This window comes from Sparus aurata, chromosome 14, assembly GCF_900880675.1.
Source record: "Sparus aurata chromosome 14, fSpaAur1.1, whole genome shotgun sequence".
NCBI classification, from domain to species: Eukaryota; Metazoa; Chordata; class Actinopteri; order Spariformes; family Sparidae; genus Sparus; species Sparus aurata.
This window is the reverse complement of record NC_044200.1, coordinates 2548886-2572134: the sequence shown is the minus strand read 5'-3', so window position 1 is coordinate 2572134 and position 23249 is coordinate 2548886. Positions and strand designations below refer to the sequence as shown.

The following is a 23249-nucleotide window of genomic DNA, read 5'->3' as shown; positions in this document are numbered from 1 at the left end:
TTCTGTTTTCTAAAACTGTTGGTGCACTGTAATATAACAGTTTTGTTACAGTAGCTTCATATTTCTTAAACAACCGTGTAGGGACACGTATCCAGTGGTCGTGGGAAAGATGTAACTTGGTTTTAGAAGGGTTCAATTATTGACCTGCATCAAGCAAAGAAAACAACCAAGGAGACTGCTGAAACTACTAAAATTGGGTTCAGAATTGTCCAACACATTTTCAAACCTGGAATGATAGTGGTGAACCATCATCTTAGAGGAAGAAATCTGGTCAGAAAAAATCTTGAATGATGGTGATTGGAGATCACTTAAAGGTTTGGTGAAATCAAATGATAAAAAATCAACAGTAGAACTCGTGGCTATTTTCAATAGTGAAAGTAAGAGCACAATGTGAAGAGAACTAAACAGCTGTGTAAACTTAGCAGTAAGGAAAATGCTCGGGAGCATAAAGATTGGACTCTGGAGCGATGGAAGAAGGTCATGTGGTCTGATGAGTCCAGAGTTACCCTGTTCCAGAGTGATGGGCCCATCAGGGTAAGAAAAGAGGCAGATGAAGTGATGCACCCATCATGCCTAGTGCCTACTGTACGAGCCTGTGGGCGCAGTGTTGTGATCTGGGGTTGATACAGTTGGTCAGGTCTAATTCAGCAGCATTCAGTGCCCAAAGAATGAGGTCAGCTGACTACCTGAATATACTGAATAACACAGGTTATTCCATCAATGGATTTTTTCTTCCCTGATGGCACAGGAGGATTGACAATGCGAGGATTCATCGGGCTCAAATTGTGAAAGAGTGGTTCAGGGAGCATGAGACATCATTTTCACACATGGATTGGCCACCACAGAGTCTAGACCTGAACCCCATTGAGAATCTTTGGGATGTGCTGGAGAAGACTTTACGCAGTGACCAGACTCTCCCATCATCAATACAAGAACCTGGCGAAAAATGGATGCAACTCTGGATGGAAATAAATGTTGTGACATCGCATCAGCTAATCAAAACAATGCCACGGCGAATACGTGCCATAATCAAAGCTAGAGGCAATCCAATGAAATATCAGAGTGTGTGACTTTTGCTTCGGTCGGGGAGCGAGTGTCAAAACAGGACTGCAGTTTAGGTTTGTTTTATAGATTTGATTATTTTGTAGATACAGAATACACCATATATCAAAAAGAATCAATAACATCATAAAGCTGTAGCTTACACGGAACACATCTTCTAGAGTTTTAATTGGAAATATTTCATTGGAAGAAAGTAGATTCAGTAAGTGAATATGTTTTTGATGAACTTACACTTTAAATAGCTGAAGTGAATTTCTCCTACTGGGGATCAATAAAGATCTTGTCTTCAGCCACATTGTTCTCTTTTGAAACCAAGCAGCAATCTAAATATGTATGTGTGTGCTTTCACACTACAGCAGATATTGAACTTTAAAGAACAAATGCAGTTATTGATTACTAATTCACTATAGTAACAGTACTTGATCGAAAGGAGCATTATGGGAATCAAACCACCACCCATATAAAGAGTTGTGAGTGATCAGAATAGCTGTGAGATCCCTGGGTAACCTGTGAGCTGTAAGTCAGGTGTGTGATAGAGCGAGCATGTGTGGACATAGAGGGGAGAGAGAGTGAAAGAGGGGGACACACAGTGGATGTGACACAGGGCTGGGGTTGGTGTGTGGGGAGTGGAGGAGGTGGTGGGGGGGTGAAGGACACAGGAACACACAGAGGCCTAACTACCTCGGAAAACAGGCTCGGGCTCAAAATCAAACACTATGTCATTGGGGTAGGAGTATAGGAGGGGGCTTGAGGTCCGTGTTCGGTGCTTCCTCAAGCAGCGGGCGGGGTGGGTCGGGGGGGCTGCAGGGCAAAGAGAAACAGACAGACCATCACTGCTACTCACCCTGCCCCTCTCACCTCTAACCAACTACTGTCCATGGCTACAGCTGAGCTTCTGGATGGAGAGTCCTCCGACCACACTTCATTTTTAGCATGTTTAACTCTGTTTGTCAGGGTATCTGCAGGTTTCACACTCCTAAATTTAACTTTAGGATATACAAGTACATTTCATTGTCAACATTTTTTATTTTTTTTTCCAGAAGTGAGACAATAAGATAAATATGAATCTCACATCTGTTTGCAAACAGACAAAGCTAACCTGGCTCTATCCAAAGTAAAAAAATACACAGATATACAAAGGCTCCACAATGTGACCATTTAGTTGCATTTTGTACCCCTACATTTTATCCCGAGAACCATCAGTGCAACTTGCAAATATGCCCCTGTGATTTGTTTTTAAAATCATTATCATCATCATCATCATCACTTAAACATTTTAATCATTTGAAACACAAGGAGCTGCGTTTCTGTTGGTAACCATGGCCACCAGAGCAGTTCAAACATTTTATTTATTGTTAAAATAAATAACATAATATAAATAAAATAAACCTTCTTATTTTAGAGCATTCTCTAGTTGTCAGACCTATTTGATAATCAATAGCTTTAATCAAAGCACACATCCCACTATATAAAATGCCGACAAGTGTCATTATACACAGCAATAATGGCATTGACCTTTTGAAGTCTGTTACTGTGATTCAGTGGGACACTTGAAAAACTTTGACTACCTCCATTTAGTCCAAATCACAAGGAATCTAATGATGGATGGAGACCAATACATAATACATAAATCCTCTTCTAAGCCTGTATCCTAGTTAGAGAGGTGAAAACACCATTGTTTAAACAACATGCATAGAGTTTGAATTTTTGTTATCAATTGATGGTCTGCATAATATCTGGTTTTAGGAGATGCTACAGCCTCCTTTTAAAAAGTCATAGAAAATGACTACTATTTCATTTTGTGACTTTTTTTCTTCAAAATAAAACAGAAAATTGTTATTTCTGGAAACTGTCCATCTATTATTAAGGATTTATTTTAAGTGATACTACTAAATTTTGTGCTGGTGCTCCCAAAACTCTCAGTAAGGAGCACAGTGGTACTAATGGAAAAACAAATTGACAAGGTTTACCTTTATGTTTAATTCAAATACAAACAGAAATGTAAAAACTCTTTTGCGTGCCGCCACCCATATATCAGAAATGAATAGTGTTGCTCAGCAAGGAAACCAACTAAAATCTCTTGAGATGCTGATGATTGTGGAGAGTGGATATGCAAATAAGTTTAATGGTCAAATGATGCTCCCTTTTGTATCTTTATTTGTATTTATTCAACCAAAGTCATTTAATTACCAGCTGATACCCTGTTTCTGCACTACAGTTGTTTCATGAACAGGCCTCTGATTTACAAATAGCTTTGACGATTTTATTTTCACTAAACTTTTGTCATGAAGCTCACAAATTATTTAGCTACATATTCCTCCAAGTAGTAAGACTACTCAAAGAAAGAAACAAGAGAAAGAAGTCTGTAGAAGTAGAAACTCGGCTCTTCAGGGAACCCTGACCCACAGATTTCAAGAAATATGCGTCCTCACCTATCGCTCTCAGTGACTGATGGGGTGCAGAACTAAACACAACTGACTCAATTTCACGGGTCTGAACTTCACACACACACAAAAGACCAAGAACACGCAGACGCAGGATGGTGGGAAAAAAAACACAGAATGAGGCAGAAGTCTCTATTTTGATCCTTACCTCCATCTGACCTCGGTAAGCCATGATCTCGAATCAGGTCCTGAAAGGAAGGACGAAGGAAAATTAATAATATAAACACATTTCACACAACCCATTAACAACATTACACAGTTTACACAAAAGTGTACAGTTCCAGCCCTCTCGGGAACTATTGTCACTAAGAGAATCCATGCTTACAGAACCAATACTGAAAGTACTGAGGGTGTTTTCACACCTACCTCATTTGGTCTGGACTTTTCCACTTTCTAGTTTTATACTAACCAAATTTACAGGTGTAAAACCTCCTCCAGACCACAGTCCACACCGAACAGCTGAACCTTGGTCCAACTGAAAGAGGTGGTCTCGGTCTGGATCAAACTGAACCATGGTTTGGTTCATTTCTAGTGTGACAACATCATTTTGTAAAGTTCTGATTTTAGCACAAAATACGGGATGTTATAATGTTGCTTTGATATACAAAAGTAGTCCTGTCCATAGTAAAATATTGTATACGCCTTGATGGTGTGCGTGGTGCGCCTGCCTCAGTGCTTTAAGTGGCCTGGCACCTCACCGTCAGGCTGTCAGGCCGTCAGGCCGTCAGGCCTCTGTCAGTGCCCATAACCAGTTCGATTGTCTGAAAAAGGTAAACTTCACCCCTGTGCAGAGCTCTGATGCCAGCTCGCAGATGTTTTCACATCTGTTCGATTTTCTTCATGTGCCACAAGCGGCAAGGAAACGCACTCCTGATCTCTTCGAAATAGTGTCACTGCTGTTTGTGACTGTGTTTTTATGCGTTTATTCCTCAGAACTGCTGATTATGCAGACATATACATATCGGTGACATCAAGACCCCTCCCCACAGTTCATCACACAAGTCTAACATCCTTATTACGTTATTCCTGCAGAAGATGCAATGTCCCACTTAAGCAGGAACACATAAAAGCCATATGTCATAAATTCAGGAGGCTACTTCTAAGATCAGATAGATAGATAGAATTACTTTAATGATCCCAGACTGGGAAATTATTTAAATTAGCTCTGTGTGATTAGAAACGAACAGAGGAGGAGCAGAATTGACCAGAGCACAACAGCATTTTTGAGCAATGCTGCTCCGTGATTTGCACTGAAGAGGTGAGTAGATTTCAGCTTCTGTGAGTCTACTAGACTCATGTCGATATATATTTTTCTGGCATAAATCACTGGCAGAATGCTGGCTGGGATGAAGCGCTTGTGGAGTGAGAGAAAATAAATGCTTCACATGACTGAACACTCTACATGTCTAATCAGTGGTGGCAAAAGCAAACTTTAGCATGATACAAGTTTATATTTAAGCTGTCTTGATAACATATCTAATACGCTGCACAACATTAGCCTTGGTTATTCAATTTGCTGTCACTGAATTTATTAATTGGGCATTTATTTCCCAGCAGAGATTTGGGCCATTTTGGCCACTGATCAGATAGGGAGAATAGGGTGATAGGTGATGAAGACAGGATTCTTAAGTTTGCATAAATCCAGTGTAAAACCAAAACCAACCACATTAAACAAACATGACACTTGGTTTGGACATTGGTCCAGACTTTCAGGTATGAAAGCACCCTTAAAGGACAAGTTCAACTAAATAATATTGTGATAATGATGATATCCGACTTGATGATGTAATGATGTCATGTCAAAAACAGCAACAACAAGCATGGCTGAACGCCACAGTAACATTGCTACAAGCTCCACAGTGGAGAGTTAGATCTTACAAAGAGTGTGTGGAAGTGGTTTGGTTACAACAGATCAGATGTACAACAAACCATGGTAATATGCAAGAAGTGCAAGAAAGACCATCAACAAAGGGGGGCAAGAAGTTACTTCACCACCTCAGGCAGAAGCCCCCAGATGAGTATGACGAGAGCCAGAAACCCAGCAAACAGCTCAACAACTATTGTGAATTCTAAACCATAAATTGTTTTCAGTATTTGTCATATCATCAGGAATGTCATTATGGCAGAGATTCCCCTAAATATCATGAAGGCTTGATCACTTTGACTGTGTGTGTGTGGACCTTTCTGTCTGTGTGTGTGTGTGTGTGTGTGTGTGTGTGTGTGTGTGTGTGTGGACCTTTCTGTGTGTGTGTCTCTGTCTGTGCTGATTATTGTCTGTTCTCTACACGCCTGTTGTCCTGACAGTCTGTATCTGTACAGTGACAGCCTCGGTGGTGTAGCCGATCTCGTATTATTCTGCTTCACTGTTTCACACATGTATTCCAAGGAATACAATGTTTCAACCATATTTGAGTTTTCCTGCATTGTCAGTGAGGGTAAAAATGATAGTGAAAGCAGACTCACATCAATGTTGACAGGTTCGATGGTATTGATATGGACATTGGGGGCAGAGGACGAACGGTCCCGCTGGCCAAACTGGTTGCGGTGGTCCTCCTCGTTGGCCCGGAAACTGGGCGGGATGGGTATGGACTTGGACGGGGACACAGTGGTGTGGCACATAGACCTGAAAAGATTTGTTTGTGAAAATTAGTCAAAACTGATTTTTTGGTACTTGCAGGAAACATGTCTACTCATTTATGCACAGTAAATCTATTTGCTTAATTAACAGAGTCAGATAGCAAAACAGCAGCTATCATGTACTGTGTTAAGTAAATAGGCAACTTACCGTCCACAGTGGGCTGTTAAACACTGGAGAAATACATCACTATCCCTTTCACACTGGTACCACCAACATCTGGTGTTTGCCTTCAATTTTTAAGGGTACAATGTGCATTCATATCCAGGTCAGATGACTCTGCAGCAGTCACAGGAGTTTATTAGTAGCATCTCTGATCAGCTTTGGTGGAAACACAACACCTGGGAGGACATGCACATTTGCACCCCTTGTCAGGCGTGATGCTATGACTTATGTTGAAGTTAGGGACGCTGGCTTGTGTTACCACCCCCTTCAGCAGGTACACCTAAAGAGGTCTACCACAAACAACCAGGTCCAACTGCTGTTTAAAAGAAGATGAATGTATTAAATGAACAGCAAACCAAACAAAGGGAAAACCCCACAACAATCAAACTGATGGGCAGCCTCCCAGACTAACCCACCAAGGCTGTTAGAGCTGGGGATTAGCCCTCTACCCTAGCACAAAGAAGCAACTAAACCTAACTGAAACAAAGCCACGAAAACAGAACTACCACACCCATCTGATAGACATAAAACAGAACATAATACTACAGCCAGCCTCCAAGCTGACCGACTGAGTCTCTGCTCAGAAGGTGGAATGGAGGGAGAGAGATAGAGCCTAGTACCCTTTCCCACTCTTATTGGTTATCCAGAATCACCCAGACCGCTTTCACCTGGGAAGGCAGGAGGCCAAGCATCAGCAACAGCTGCACGTCCTGGCCAGCAGAGGGGAAGCATGTAGCACTTGTTAGTTCTTTTTCATCTGTCTCTGTTCAAGCAGCTCGACCATTGTTCAGTCTGGGCTGAGTTTGAAGAGACACTGAAGTAAAAGACATTTCAAAAAGTAACCACCGTTACATTGTCACTCGCCTCCATTTCAGTATCAGATCAATACTTCACATGAGCACATCTCAACCAAGACGAAGATGTCTCATTCTTTAGCTGAGTCAATCACCAGCTTAGGAAAAAATGTCTTATTCAGAATGGTAATGGTTAGGACTTCTTTAAACAAGTTTTAACATCTTGTGGATATAGCCTGATGAGGTATATGATCTGCTGCCTGCCACTGTTCCCTGATTTCTGGCACACAATGACACTGAATGTGACACACCACAAAGGGGCAATTGTGGCAATGTGGAAGGACTATATTGCCTGTTTTTCATGTGTTTTAAAAAAGCTACAAATACAGACCAACTTTGGTATAAAACTGTATTAGCAGATAATGACTCCTCCAATTGTTCCCAGGCATGCAAAGAGGATAGGGGTGAGAACAGTGAGAACACCGCACTGATAGAGAAGAACTTGGTACACCTAGGGTTTGGAGGAATGCCCACCTGAAGAAAATGTTGTAAATGAATCAATAAAAAGCATCAGTGTCACTGTTTTTAGAAAATTGAAAGAATTGTTTGACTCAAAAGAGAAATATTTTGCTACACGTTGTATAAGCAGGTTGAACACAGCCATGCATACAGAAACTCTATAAAAGAACACGCCATTGTTTAATCCTATACAACACAAAACAAGGAAAAGGGTATGTTTGAAATCACTTTAATAGTGATCATGTATGTATTATCTGTTATGACAGTCTTTCTTTGCATTGTGGGAGATGTTAATCATTGTCAGCGAGCAGAAACAAGACTTTTTAATTATACCTATTCTCGTATTCTGTTAGAGTCACCCCTCTTTTGTCACTCAGAGGAGGGAGAAGCTGGAGAACTTACCCAGTGGAGTCAGATGGGGGGAGTGACGGGCAGGCTTCAGACACTGGGGTGGTTCCCTCTGAGGAGACCTCCTCCTGTGTGAATCGCTGATGCTCGAAGAACTTGGACACTAGCAACAAGCTGCAGAACACAAATCATCAAGGTTAACCATATCACAGAGATAAAGCCTTACATACCTGTGAGTTTCACTCCGATGTATACAATCTTTACGGTGCTCCTTTAAAAAATAAACAGTTATTTTTTCGTGCATTTGTAAAATTTGATATTTTAACATATTTCAATGTCAATAAAGTGTTGTGTCTTCTTTAGTGCAAATGGTAAAATCAGTTTAACACTGTGTTCACACGGCTTTTTACAGAAAAGAAACTTGCATTTACTGCCTTATTTACAAGGAGTCACAAATGAGATGGAATTTGCCGTAACCATTTGTGAAGTTCCTGCTCTGTCAACAACTCTTAAAAAACACCAGAACACCACCAAACACATTGGTACGGGAGTCTGGTGGTGGTGACAAGTTCAGTGCTTGGATCAGTTAAAACAGACAGTGTGTTCACAAACATGTGCTGATAACACCAACAGCTTGAGAAAGCTCAAACATGTACTTTACATTACAGTGCACCACATGGAGAGCAGACGGTTTCTGTCATTCTGCCTTTCATTGTGGCTTCTTCTTTGTGTTTCATGACGTCAGTTGAACAGGTGGTCCTTCAATATGGCCCACAACAAATGTGCATACACTCTGCTAAAGGTATGCGGCACAGACCACCTGGGTCTGACTGGTCCCATCTCAAATGCATCCTTGATGCATCTTGGAGGCATTCACATTTCACACCTGTCCACTTGTGATGGGATCACTCAGGACAGATGGTTATACCCGGGCTGAACAGAACACAGAGGCACATTTTGGACTCCTTTTGTGGCTTGTTGTTGCATGGGAAAAAAAAAACCTGTTGCTCCTGTACTATAACTTCATAGTTAGAAAGAGGTGGTATTGAGTAATGCCCATTTCAAGCACTGCTATAACAAGCACAATCCAAGATCATGAATTCTTCATTCTTGCACCCCGTGTGTCACTTACTCTAGCTGGTCATAGTTGACACACATGAGGGGAACCTCTGTGCTGCAGCGCTGGTGGAACTTGTAGCCACAGGTCTGACAGCGGAAACCCTGGAACAGCAGCTTTCTGCAGAAGTCACAGAAGGCCAGTGTGAAGAAGGTCTTCCTCACCTGTCAGTCAAACACACAGACACATGCACACACACAATCAGAACAAAGTAAGGCTGAGCAATATGATACGTGTATTACGTCATCAAATGCATATGTTATTAGAGTCATTTTGTGAGATTCTGTCTAATAGTACTCACAAAGTTGTGTGTGGTGAGCGGCACATTCTCCAACACTTCTACATGTAACTCTTCCCCTGTCAGCCAGGAGATGTCCGTGTCCCAGCCGATTGGCTTCTTCTCTCTGAAACAGGAAGTGGAGAGTGAGGGGACCTGTCTCCACCTTACACTGGTGTTTGTTTGGCCATCAACACTTCTCGTTGTGTTAACAGAACAGTGACGGTACCCAGCAGAACACCAGCACATCATACAGCTACAATGTCACGGTTTCATTGATTAAATTGACACTTAACGCAATCATTATTTTTTGATTGGACTCAACAGCAGTGCTAATATCATGTCATCATAAAACATGTTTTATTCCTCCCAGTATATTTTTACACACATAGTTTAACTTGAACAAAATGTCTTTCATGTAACAGTACTTAAAAAAAGTACAATATTCTGTTACGCTTTCCACCTTTGTGCAGCATTATATAGATTATTAGTTAGTCTCCTCTACAGTGCGTTGTGGCCCTCTTCATGAAGACAGAATGTTAGTAACAGACATACCCGTCCTGTATCCTGTACACGGCACAGCACTCTGGAATGAGGCCTCGCATCATCAGAGCTTTCTTCAGCGAGTCCCTCACAATCATCCCACAGCGGGCCGGGACCTGAACACAGCACAGCGACACTCACTGAACTGACATGGAAGAGCTGAGCAGGCTGATATCAGAAAGGAAATGTGCTGATGCAACCACTTGAGTTTGGATGCTGAAACTTTAAAATGCAAAGTTGGAGTGAGAATGTTCCTTGCAGCCATTGATCTTGCTGGACATGGTTTCAGGTGTGCTGCCACCCTGGTCTGTGTTTGCCATGTCAGAGACAATGTTTTGTTTTGTTTGGTTTATCTAAATGCTGGAAATGATAACACTTATAAAATCAGATTAATAAGTCATAAGTAAAAATTGACAAATGAGTTGATTGATTGATGGATGGATAGATGGAGGGATGGATGGATGGATGGTGGGATTGACTGTAAGTTACAGCCCTTCACTGATCCATTGACCTGCAGAGAGCCAAAACACAGAAAAACCCTCCTGTAAATGTACAATGAAACCCAAAGTTCCCAGCATGTGAACTCAGCGCACTAGTGACAGTGGCCTGGACATATGTGTAAACTTCCTTTTCCACGGTCAGTTTGGATTCTCACTGCCCATCACACCGGGCCTTTGTTTAATATGAAATTGCTTTGCAGTTATCAGCAGTGTCTCAAATTGAAAAAAAAAAAATCACTTTCAAATATCTTTGATAACGTATGGGGCATCTTCCATAAATGCTGTAATTGTGACTCTCTGGGTGGGGCTTTCTTGACACTAGCCCCCTCTGCTGGTTGGTCTGCAGACGAGGGCTGTAGCAGCAGCAGCAGCACCACTGTGACAATTTCATCCTGAATTTCTGAAAGTCACAATTTTGGAGCAGGCTGTCTTTGTTCACCAAAGCAGCAGATCCAGGACCAGTGTGTTGGACTGGCAGAACGGGGTGGTAACGCATTACGTTTACTCCGTTACATGTGCTTACATGTACATTTGAGTTTTTTGGAGTAGTTTACATGCAGCATACTTTTACTCTTACTTGAGTAGATTTTTAGAGAAAAGAAATCCCCTTCATCTGGACACATTCCTTGCACTACTTTTTTTTCTTATCTTATACATTTATACACATTTCTTTAAGAGGCAGGTGGTCAGCCACAGCCACACCTCCACATGAGCCTTCAACACAGGAGTATGGATTTAAAAAAACAGTGCTAATCGCTAATATTAACAGATGCCTGTAAACAGCACACAGGGTAACCAAACACACTATGTGGTGTAGACTGCTGAAGGAGAGAGAAAAATGTTATTAATGTACAAGATGAAGATACACAGAAAATTGGAAGAGGTGAACACACCTGCATGATCTCCTGATCTGATTTAAATTGAAACACACTATAATGTTCCTGTCTTCATGTGATGGGGCAGACCAGGACATGCAGGGTGGGATCTGATCACACCTGATCTGTGGCTGTCTTATGAGATTCCGACTCTGTCCTGGTGTAAATGTAGCAGGTTATCTAACCAGGAGACATTTCATTCATTTCAAACAAATACAGGTGAACTCATTTACCTGAGGAAGACCATCTGTGGTTGAAATAATTCATATCCAATCAAATAAAGACAGTTGTGTGCTGGTGTTTTCCACTTTATTCCTCTACATACCACTGTTCTCTGTTTGTTTGGCAGGAAGACCCTGACGATGGGCTTCTGAGGGGAGCGAGGGTTGGCCCTGCTAGCGTCTGTGGGGGTCTGCAGGACAGCCGGGGTGTTGGGGGCAGAGGGAAAGGCCCGAGCCCCCCCTCCAACCCCACAACCTCCCATCTTGACCTCCAGAAGGGCTGGCGTGGGAGAAGGCGAGCAGGAGAAGTCTGTACTGTTGCCCATAGCCTCCAGCAGCTGCTGCTCCCTCTGCTGCAGGGCGTCCAGTTTACTGGTGTACTCCTCATAGGCCTGACAGGAACGACAGCACAAGCATCAATGCCTGAAGTGACATTCACAAGACTTATTTTTGGTGTCCATTTTCATTAAAGCCAAACTGATCTTACCTCTAGATATATGGAAGGAGGATTGTGTTCTCCTCCAAACTTGTCCAGAAGAGCCTCTAAGTGTTCTTGTGTCAACTTGATCATCTGTTTGATATTCCAGATCTGCGGGGAAACGCACCAAACAATGTTCACAAACTTAGACTTTTCAACTAAGTTAATAAACAGGATTAGAAGTGTACAGGTTGGAACTTCAGCCTCCCCCAAGACAGTGTGACAGGGACCAGAACTACACTGCATTACTGCGTTTCAAAATGGTGACTGTGTTACATCAGGCAGTCACAAGTTCTTGCCATGGTAGACCACACGTTGGACCAGGACTGATCAGAGCTTACTGAGACCACATCCTGCACTCCCCCAAATAGAGAGGAGAAGCGCCTCCCTTTCCTGTGGACCACCATAGGACCTTATATTAGAAACATTTACAACTTGCAGAACAAAAGAAAGTCCAGCAGATGATGAGTTTTCAGTCATTTGGAGGATTTTTGAGGGCAAAAAAGTGTGTTGCTCTGGGTATGGGCACAATGGAGAGCAGTTTAATATTGTATATTTGCATAAACTAGAAACACCGTAGTGATACAATGCTGGCTGAAAGTTGTCAAAGTTCCCATTTAACTTTGCCAACCATGTCAACAACAGGGAAATAAGCCACACTCAAAACACACTACTCTGTGGACAGGATCACTGTAAATGATCTCCAGCTACACTCTTCAAAATCTATTTAGTGCTTTAGTGAAAATGCATTTCACAATAGAAAACATGCCTCATAACGTATTGCAGTCTTCATCACAAAAGGTGTGAGAGAGATCCTGCAATCTCACCAGGAAAAAACTAAAAACACCTCAAAACTTTGCAACACACATCGCAATTTTGCCCTTAAACCTGTCAGTCAGGGCTGCTACAATGCCCCCCCACAAAGCAGCACAATCCTAAAGCGACTGGGTCATCTCCTGCTGAGCACTGGCAGTTTGATAAGCTTCTGATGTGTGTAGTAAAATGGAGATCATTCTCAGGCTAATAGTTCCTTATGTTAACAGCTAATAACATTTCAGATATATTCTAACTCACTTTAATTTAATCAATGGAAATCCCGGCATGGCAAAGTGCAATCTCCAGATAGCAAGAAACTAAAGTTGCTGATGAAGGTGAAAAACAACATTATAATGAATGTGTGTAGTGCTGCAGATGTCCTGTTTGGTACATATCCCAGCAAATAACACATCATCATTATCTGAACACTTTTCAGTCAAAATGATAAGTATGACGCAAAAATCATTATTTCTATTAACAGTGTCAACTTATATTGCAATTGATAGTTCATCAACTAAAAGACGACAAACTAATGCTACATCACATTATTAGTCTAACTGGGGAATACAAAGTAGCCCTAAAAAAGCCAAAGTGCCGTAATCATGTATTCACTGTGGTGTCTGTTACAGTCTTAGCCAAGTGCCTCCTCATTACACACACTGACTGCAACCTGTTCATGTGTGCCATCATTCCAATGTAAACCAGACAGCAGAATAGTTCAAATGTTTAAGGAAGGATACAACTACGACTGACTAAATTCATTTCACTCATTGTAAATAAACTTTTGCCTTTTCTGAAGTTGACACCACAAGGACTCAGGAAGTAGTGAGTCTGTTAAGTCAGATTGTCAGGGTAATCTGTTCTGAGCACCTGCATATTCTAATTAAATCAACTGACACAAAATAATACTCCTTCACTTCAGTAATACTGGACAAATCCTAGGAGAAATACTGTCCTGGGACGAAAACTTCAAGAAAACAGTTCTTGGAAAAGGGCTAGAAATGATGCTTTGTCCTTTTGTAGTTAGTTCGGAGATATTCATATCAAAGACAAACAAACTGAAGCCAATGGATTTCTTACAGTACTTGTACCCCTTTAATAATTTATGTTAAAGAGCAAAGCAAAGTGTATGTCAACAAAACTAATGTAATATTCCAACACGACCTCCAGGAGACATCTGTCATCCAAGAGGACCACGCTGCCACCTAGGGTTTAAATACATAGTGTCCTACCATTCACTCAGGCAGCATCTGATTAGAAATCCCACAAAACAGCTGGACTTATCTGACTATAAAGCAAGAAATCTCTGTCTATATGTCTGTCTGTGGTTTGCATATGTCGAGAACCATCAACTGATCTACTTCACAGGGCGATGTGCAGGGGTTCAGGTCCCAACATACAGACACAAATACACAGGTAACAGACAAGATGGGAGACAACAGACAGAGGGAGTCAGGGAAAAGTTGCTTCACACAACATGCTCTAAAAAGAGCAGACAGTGAAAACAGAACTTTCAGCAGCTGGTGGTGGGCAGCTGGTGGTGGGCAGCTGGTGGTGGGCAGCTGGTGGTGGGCAGCTGGAGTACCTGAGTAGGAAGCTTAGTGGAACAAGAGTAGCATGGCTCCTTTAAGAACAGGGCAGTGTTGGAGGGGTGTGCTTACAGCCCAGGTACCGCCCCAAAACTCAGTGAATGAAGAGAGACAAATGATTTTTTGATCTCTGTCAATTTAAAAGATCATTTTCCAATTCAATAAAGTCATAGTTTGTTGTATTTCAAGTTAAATATCAGATAGTTTTGTGTTAAACTAATAAACAGGAGCAGCTCTCCAATGTTTAACTTGTGAGGCGACATCACAAACCACACTGTTGGCTGTGTTGTCTTCATAATTGTGTAATTTCTCAGTCTGATATTTAATTAGTTTGATGACAAAAAGACTTTCTAAAGTCAAAAAATATATATTTTAAATTGACAAACATCACATAAATAGTTCATGGCACAACCCCAGCTGGATCGAATGATTCCTCCTCTTTCTCCATTCACTGCCATCCAAAGCTTTTTCCAAAATAAGGTCCCATGAGGGAAAGCGGAAGAGCCCTGACACCAGCTCTCTGTACGCTGTGAGTGGTGGAGCAAGAGCAAGAGCCAGAGAGCGAGCATGGAGAGTGCAGTGGAGCGGCAGAGACGAGAGAGAAACAAGAGGCCGGTCAGCAGTCAGGGTGCAGTGTAGTCACTCAGATGTACAGTGGAGGTTACGTTTGTCTGCAAATAAAAGGCAGCCGCGTCTCATGACGAAGGTGAACTCTCCCATGTGCCACCTGTGTCACTCCTGCTGGTAAAGGTGAACGGGTCGGCTCCAAAACAAGACACAACTCCTGCTCAGATGGAAAACAAACACCTCCCTAACTTTTAAACAATGAATTTGCCCCCCATGTTAAGAGTCATTTCTCTATTACCGCTGTTGTGTTTGCTTAGCTTTACACCACGCATCATCCAACGCCATAACTCAGCTGCTTTGTATTTTCTGTTTACTATAACGGTCATGTGTGAGGGAGAAAATGGCTTGAACTGCTGTATTTTCCCTGCCACACACTGATGCAAAAAGATGCTTTCCAGTGATTATCTTAAGTGCATATTTCTCCAGTGGTGAAATAATTTTGTCATAACCATATTAAATATTTCTGTAAAAGAAGTGATTTGAGTTCAGGGAAAGGCTTTCTATCACATACAGTCATCAAGTTAATGTGTTCTTTTGAATCTGATAGTACAGTTTCATATAAGTATAATATTCTTACACAAAATCAACATGGAAAATTGATCATTAGATTATGGAATGAAATGTAGAAATATTAATAAGATGAGTTTTTTTATATTCATCTGGGTAAATGAACTATTATATTAATAGTAGAGTATTATTAAATGACATATTATTATAGTGAGTAGTATTAATTCAAGTAGAGATTAATTGAAAAAAGAATTGTTACATTAATTGATAAATAAATAAGGTACAGCTTCTTTGAGTTTTAATATGAATGTGTGAGTGTCGAGTGAGAAGTAGTTTGGATTTGGCTTCTAAAGAAAGCTGCTGAACCCTCCATTCTGAACCGCTCCATTCTGAACCGCTCCATTCTGAACCGCTCCATCCTGAACCGCTCCATTCTGAACCGCTCCATTCTGAACCGCTCCATTCTGAACCCTCCATTCTGAACCGCTCTATTCTGAACCGCTCCATTCTGAACCGCTCCATTCTGAACCGCTCCATTCTGAACCCTCCATTCTGAACCGCTCCATTCTGAACCGCTCCATTCTGAACCGCTCCATTCTGAACCCTCCATTCTGAACCGCTCCATTCTGAACCGGACTGGTCCATTCTGAACCCTCCATTCTGAACCCTCCATTCTGAACCCTCCATTCTGAACCCTCCATTCTGAACCGCTCCATTCTGAACCGCTCTATTCTGAACCGCTCCATTCTGAATCCTCCATTCTGAACCGCTCTATTCTGAACCGCTCCATTCTGAACCCTCCATTCTGAACCGCTCCATTCTGAACCGCTCCATTCTGAATCCTCCATTCTGAACCGCTCTATTCTGAACCGCTCCATTCTGAACCGCTCCATTCTGAACCGGACTGGTCCATTCTGAACCGCTCCATTCTGAACCGCTCTATTCTGAACCGCTCCATTCTGAACCGCTCCATTCTGAACCGGACTGGTCCATTCTGAACCGCTCCATTCTGAACCGCTCTATTCTGAACCGCTCCATTCTGAACCGCTCCATTCTGAACCGGACTGGTCCATTCTGAACCCTCCATTCTGAACCGCTCTATTCTGAACCGCTCCATTCTGAACCGCTCCATTCTGAACCGGACTGGTCCATTCTGAACCGCTCTATTCTGAACCGGACTGCTCCATTCTGAACCGGACTGGTCCATTCTGAACCGCTCCATTCTGAACCGCTCCATTCTGAACCGCTCCATTCTGAACCGGACTGGTCCATTCTGAACCACTCCATTCTGAACCGCTCCATTCTGAACCGGACTGCTCCATTCTGAACCGGACTGGTCCATTCTGAACCGGACTGCTCCATTCTGAACTGCTCCATTCTGAACCGGACTGGTCCATTCTGAACCGGACTGGTCCATTCTGAACCGCTCCATTCTGAACCGCTCCATTCTGAACCGGACTGCTCCATTCTGAACCGGACTGGTCCATTCTGAACCGGACTGCTCCATTCTGAACTGCTCCATTCTGAACCGGACTGGTCCATTCTGAACCGGACTGCTCCATTCTGAACCGCTCCATTCTGAACCGGACTGCTCCATTCTGAACCGGACTGCTCCATTCTGAACTGCTCCATTCTGAACCGGACTGCTCCATTCTGAACCGGACTGCTCCATTCTGAACTGCTCCATTCTGAACCGGACTGCTCCATTCTGAACCGGACTGGTCATGCTGACCTCTCCATTCTGAACCGGACTGGTCCATTCTGAACCGGACTGGTCCATTCTGAACCGCTCCATTCTGAACCGGACTGGTCCATTCTGAACCGCTCCATTCTGAACCGGACTGGTCCATTCTGAACCGCTCCATTCTGAACCGGACTGGTCCATTCTGAACCGCTCCATTCTGAACCGGACTGGTCCATTCTGAACCGGACTGGTCCATTCTGAACCGCTCCATTCTGAACCGGACTGGTCCATTCTGAACCGGACTGCTCCATTTGGAATCGGTCTATTCTGAACTGGCACTGCACAATTTTAATGAGAGTGAGAACATGGTCAACTGGATGAAAACTAAACTCAGAAGTAGGGATGCATAATTAAAACCAGCAGTGTAAATTACCAGCCTGATATTGGGAAATATTGGCTTTACAATAGGTGGTGGTATGCAACTTTAAATTTGGTTTGTCATTTACCAATAAATACCTGGACGAGGAACAATAAGTACAGCACACTGTTGTCATGCTCATGATACTGAATGACTGCACCTGGGTCGAGACCAGACCAGCACAGACCAGACCAGACCAGACCAGCACAGACCAGACCAGACCAGACCAGACCAGCACAGCACAGCACAGACCAGACCAGCACAGCACAGACCAGCACAGACCAGCACAGACCAGCACAGACCAGCACAGCACAGACCAGCACAGCACAGCACAGACCAGACCAGACCAGACCAGCACAGACCAGACCAGCACAGCACAGACCAGACCAGACCAGACCAGACCAGCACAGCACAGACCAGACCAGCACAGACCAGACCAGACCAGACCAGCTGTGATAGGGCGACCGGTGAGCGGCTGGATGATGCCGAAGAAAAGTCGAGGAGATGGTCAGGTTTTCCAATTTTACATTTTCTTTATTCACTGCACTCAGATATCAGACAACAGACGAAAGTATGGTGAGCGTCATAGGTTTAACCAGCAACACCGACAGATGGTAAAATGGCGCCTTATATACTGTGCTACCAATTAACCATGACTGGACTCTTCCACTACTGAGGTAAATTTACATCTGCCCAAATGGCTATTCAACCAAGTGACACTTTCCCCTTTTACCTTTAGCACAAACGCTTCACCCCTCTTCTGTTCCTGATGTGCCCCTGCCAATAAATCTATAAAATACATTTACAATAAATAACAGAACCACCAAACATTTGAAATCCCCCCCCCCCCTTCCTATCCCGCCACTTGGTCTCTCCCGGAACGTTTATCACGGTGCCCGTGCCCCCGGGGGAATCTTTTGGCCGCGCACCCTGGAGCAGACACAGGACCGGACAGGTAAGTGTTAACACAAACAACTTCGTACTCGTACAGCATTCACACTTATACCACCCGCTATTGCACCACACATATTTACCAATAAACTCTGCACATGCTTCACACTGTTATCCTCTCAATTACACACAGTCTTTCCGTCGGAGCTCAACTTCGCTCTACTCTCTTGCAGGCAGAGCCTATTGCCGAGTGCCGCACCTGCCCGAAGACATGCAATCACCTGCGGTCACAAGGTCTAATAAATAACTCAACTATTCAATAAAAGAGTACTGTAAATATCTGTATGAACTGTGCAAATACGCAATGTGCAAAATGTACTGTGCAAACTTGGCAAATAAAGTGCTATCGTGACTAAAGTGCAAAGTGCCGTCATTACTGTACCTTCCGAGTTATTGTGCAAAAGAACATAATTACCCACATGTGCAAAATGTACAAGTAACGAAATGCACTTCGTTACACCAGCACAGACCAGACCAGACCAGACCAGCACAGCACAGACCAGACCAGCACAGCACAGACCAGCACAGACCAGCACAGCACAGACCAGCACAGCACAGCACAGACCAGACCAGCACAGACCAGACCAGCACAGCACAGACCAGACCAGACCAGCACAGACCAGACCAGACCAGCACAGCACAGACCAGACCAGCACAGACCAGACCAGACCAGCACAGACCAGACCAGACCAGCACAGCACAGCACAGCACAGACCAGACCAGCACAGCACAGACCAGCACAGACCAGCACAGCACAGACCAGCACAGCACAGACCAGACCAGACCAGCACAGACCAGACCAGCACAGCACAGACCAGACCCAGACCAGCACAGCACAGACCAGACCAGCACAGCACAGACCAGACCAGCACAGCACAGCACAGACCAGCACAGACCAGCACAGCACAGACCAGCACAGCACAGCACAGACCAGACCAGCACAGACCAGACCAGCACAGCACAGACCAGACCAGACCAGCACAGACCAGACCAGCACAGCACAGCACAGACCAGACCAGACCAGCACAGCACAGATCAGCACAGACCAGACCAGACCAGACCAGCACAGCACAGCACAGACCAGCACAGCACAGACCAGCACAGACCAGCACAGCACAGACCAGCACAGCACAGACCAGCACAGACCAGCACAGACCAGACCAGCACAGCACAGACCAGACCAGCACAGACCAGCACAGCACAGACCAGACCAGCACAGACCAGACCAGCACAGCACAGACCAGACCAGCACAGCACAGACCAGACCAGACCAGCACAGACCAGACCAGACCAGCACAGCACAGCACAGACCAGACCAGCACAGCACAGACCAGCACAGACCAGCACAGCACAGCACAGACCAGACCAGCACAGACCAGACCAGCACAGCACAGACCAGACCAGACCAGCACAGCACAGACCAGCACAGACCAGCACAGACCAGCACAGCACAGACCAGACCAGCACAGCACAGACCAGACCAGACCAGCACAGACCAGACCGGCACAGCACAGACCAGCACAGACCAGCACAGCACAGACCAGACCAGCACGGACCAGCACAGCACAGACCAGCACAGCACAGACCAGCACAGCACAGACCAGACCAGACCAGCACAGCACAGCACAGCACAGACCAGACCAGCACAGACCAGACCAGCACAGCACAGCACAGCACAGACCACACCAGCACAGCACAGACCAGACCAGCACAGCACAGACCAGACCAGACCAGCACAGACCAGACCAGCACAGACCAGACCAGCACAGACCAGACCAGCACAGACCAGACCAGACCAGCACAGCACAGCACAGACCAGCACAGACCAGACCAGCACAGACCAGACCAGCACAGACCAGCACAGCACAGCACAGCACAGACCAGACCAGCACAGCACAGACCAGCACAGCACAGACCAGACCAGCACAGCACAGCACAGACCAGCACAGCACAGACCAGCACAGCACAGACCAGACCAGCACAGACCAGCACAGCACAGACCAGCACAGCACAGCACAGCACAGACCAGCACAGCACAGACCAGCACAGACCAGACCAGCACGGCACAGACCAGACCAGCACAGACAGCCACACATGCTGCTGCTGCTGCTGCTGCTGCTGGGGAGCTTTTTTAAAGTTCCACAGGTAGAAAACACCATGTTAGCGTTAATACATCCTCCACAAGGGCTCAATGTGTATATCAGCATTTCTGTATCGTCTATTCCTCTGAAAATAGATGAATAATAAAACTATGGCATTATTAACTGACACAACTCTTTTGTGGACTTTAAAATGGGGCCAGGGGCCACATAAGTCTGAGATAGCTGTTCACAATGAGACATTTCTCATTTTATACGTGGGATACATAACGTGTTTATCCCTGTGGTAAGGTAGAGGTAGGACAGTTTATATTAGCAGTGTGATGCTGAATGATGCTGAATGTGGCTGTAAGTGTGATGGAGCCTGCTGGTCCAGCAGTGAGGCCTCTAACCTGCACACTGAGGCTACATGCTCACTGTGAATTCACTGATGAGGACACAGCCTGGCTGATGGTTCCGCCTGTGTGTGTGTGTGTGTGTGTGTGTTTGTGTGTGTCTGTGGACGTGGGGGCGGTGACTGTAAAGCCTGTAATATAAATAAAAGTAGCCTGTAGAGCTAACTATAAAACACAGGCACGACTTGAGCTAGCCTCCACCTCCATCACCATCAGCACCCTGTGGAGGCAGAGGTCCTCGGTGGGTTGATGGGGATGAAACTTTGGCCACATTACAGTCCACTACAGCGCGTTAGAGCCGTGTAACTGCGTGTAACTGCGTGTCTTTGTTGCGTCAACAGCGGTGTGTGTGTGTGCTCTGCTGGCGCACCAGGCTGCAGCTGCAGTGAGGCTGGAAAACGAAGCCAGGAGCGAATGGAATAAAGCAGGCCCGAAATAAACACAGGCTCCGCCGAATCCAGCCTTCCCATCCTGCTTACAGGAGTCTGTCGCATTTTCCTTTTCAGTGGCGGCGGAGGGTCGACGGAGCCCCGCGCTCCCACCGATCCTTTACATTTAGTGCATCGTCCGACCCCCTGCACCGCATCCCCCACGATCCATGTTACAGCCGGTGTTTCCTGAAGATTTACATCCAATTACCTCCTCTCGGAGCCCGTGTCCCCTGCTTAGACCCGCTACCCCGCCGCCATAGAACATACCTCCTCATCCTGCGGACCTCCGGGGATCCCCGACGTGCAGGAGGAGTCCAGCCCGGCACCCAGCTCCTCCAGGCCCGGCTCCCTGCCCGGCTCCCGCTCCACGGTGTCTCCGTTAAAGACGGGCGGTGGGGACTCGGCGCTGCTCAACGCCGCCATTTTAAACTGCGAGAAACTGAGTGGAAAATAATAGAGGGAAACGCAGGCTGTTGCTGAGGACAGGAGGGGGAGACAGAGACGCAGGACGGAGTTCCCAAGCCTCTGTAGCGGCTGGCTGACACAGAACAACTCCCACTAACCTGCCGAAAATATGCCAGCATCCTTATTATAATGATCATGAGCGGTTTATTGTTTACTCCCTCGCTACATTTATTAGTAGATCGTGGAAACAGACTCATTAAGGTTTACATATGTCATTACTCTGTGCTTTAAACTTGCCACAGGCTGATAAGATGATGTCAAATTTAAACCTCCCGTCTTCTAAAAAGTGTTTTAAACACGTGTCCAGGTGTTGAACACGTGTCCAGGTGTTGAACACGTGTCCAGGTGTGGGGGAGCATGTGAAAGAGCAGCAGAAGCCTTGTGTGTCTGCCTCCAGTGACGTCACTCAGCGGCAGCACACTCTTCTATAGTTGACACCTCTCTGTGAGTCTGTGAGCAGCTTCATCACACTGTATCATACATGCTTTATTCACAGACAGAAATCCTCAGTTTGTCTCTCCTCTCAGAACTAAACTCACTTCAACTTAGTGAATAACATGAGTCATTTCCAAACGTTCCCCCCTGAAACCTGACTGATGATATCTATCTTTCTATGAACAGTCCCTCTGTCCCCTTAGTGTTTTCACTCTTAAATAAAGGGTTGTTTTTTTTTTTTAAATGAGGTGACATCTCTGATTCTGCTGTATTGATTTGATTTTGATGTGTCTATAATGGGTCTGGTGGTGTTACAGGAGTACCAGGGTCCATGTATAAAACTGTATACAGGTGTCTGTTCCTTCTCGTCCTTTCCTCCCACATCTCAACCATCCGAGCCGTCTGAACATCCCCAAAATGTACTATAGATGCCTTCACACACGCCCCCCGTCACCTGGTCTATAACGGGACTGGGGTCAGTAAATTCTGAGGAGAAATCGCGCAATCAACAGAAGGAGTGGAAGAAGAAGTGCCACTGTGAACTTAAAGTAAATATTGATCAAACTGACAGATGAACAAGATATAAGATATTATTTGGGGGCTGAAGTTCTGGCATGAGCAACACAACGAAGCACGTGGAATGGCGGAATGCTACAGAAGCGGTGAAGCTCAGAGCCGCGGGCTTTGGACGAGTTCAAAAAAGTGGTCTGGTTTAAAGCGAGAGGCCAAGAAGCACACAGTGTGAGCCTCAGGAGGAGGAGAGGGGATCCCAGCCAGAGCGCGCATCATCATGGGCAACATCATCAGTACGGTCCCGGTACTAACACACTTCTGCCTTAATCGCGCACTGTCAA

General features: G+C 44.8%; 1 protein-coding gene across 2 annotated transcripts in view; it reads right to left on the bottom strand.

Annotated features, from left to right (window-relative positions):
• braf (B-Raf proto-oncogene, serine/threonine kinase) overlaps nt 1-22045 on the bottom strand; it is a 38089-nt gene extending 16044 nt beyond the window's left edge. The window contains exons 1-10 of one of the 2 annotated variants that reach the window (XM_030439661.1): nt 21763-22045; nt 11988-12089; nt 11605-11892; nt 9917-10020; nt 9386-9488; nt 9100-9248; nt 8022-8141; nt 5970-6129; nt 3655-3694; nt 1744-1863 (exon numbers count right to left, since the gene is read on the bottom strand). In XM_030439661.1, the coding sequence (XP_030295521.1) occupies nt 1744-1863; nt 3655-3694; nt 5970-6129; nt 8022-8141; nt 9100-9248; nt 9386-9488; nt 9917-10020; nt 11605-11892; nt 11988-12089; nt 21763-21918 (1342 nt within the window). In that variant the 5' untranslated portion in view covers nt 21919-22045. The remainder of the gene's footprint in view (nt 1-1743; nt 1864-3654; nt 3695-5969; nt 6130-8021; nt 8142-9099; nt 9249-9385; nt 9489-9916; nt 10021-11604; nt 11893-11987; nt 12090-21762) is intronic. The other variant, XM_030439663.1, reaches the window with a different exon arrangement.
• Nucleotides 22046-23249: the final 1204 nt, after the last annotated feature.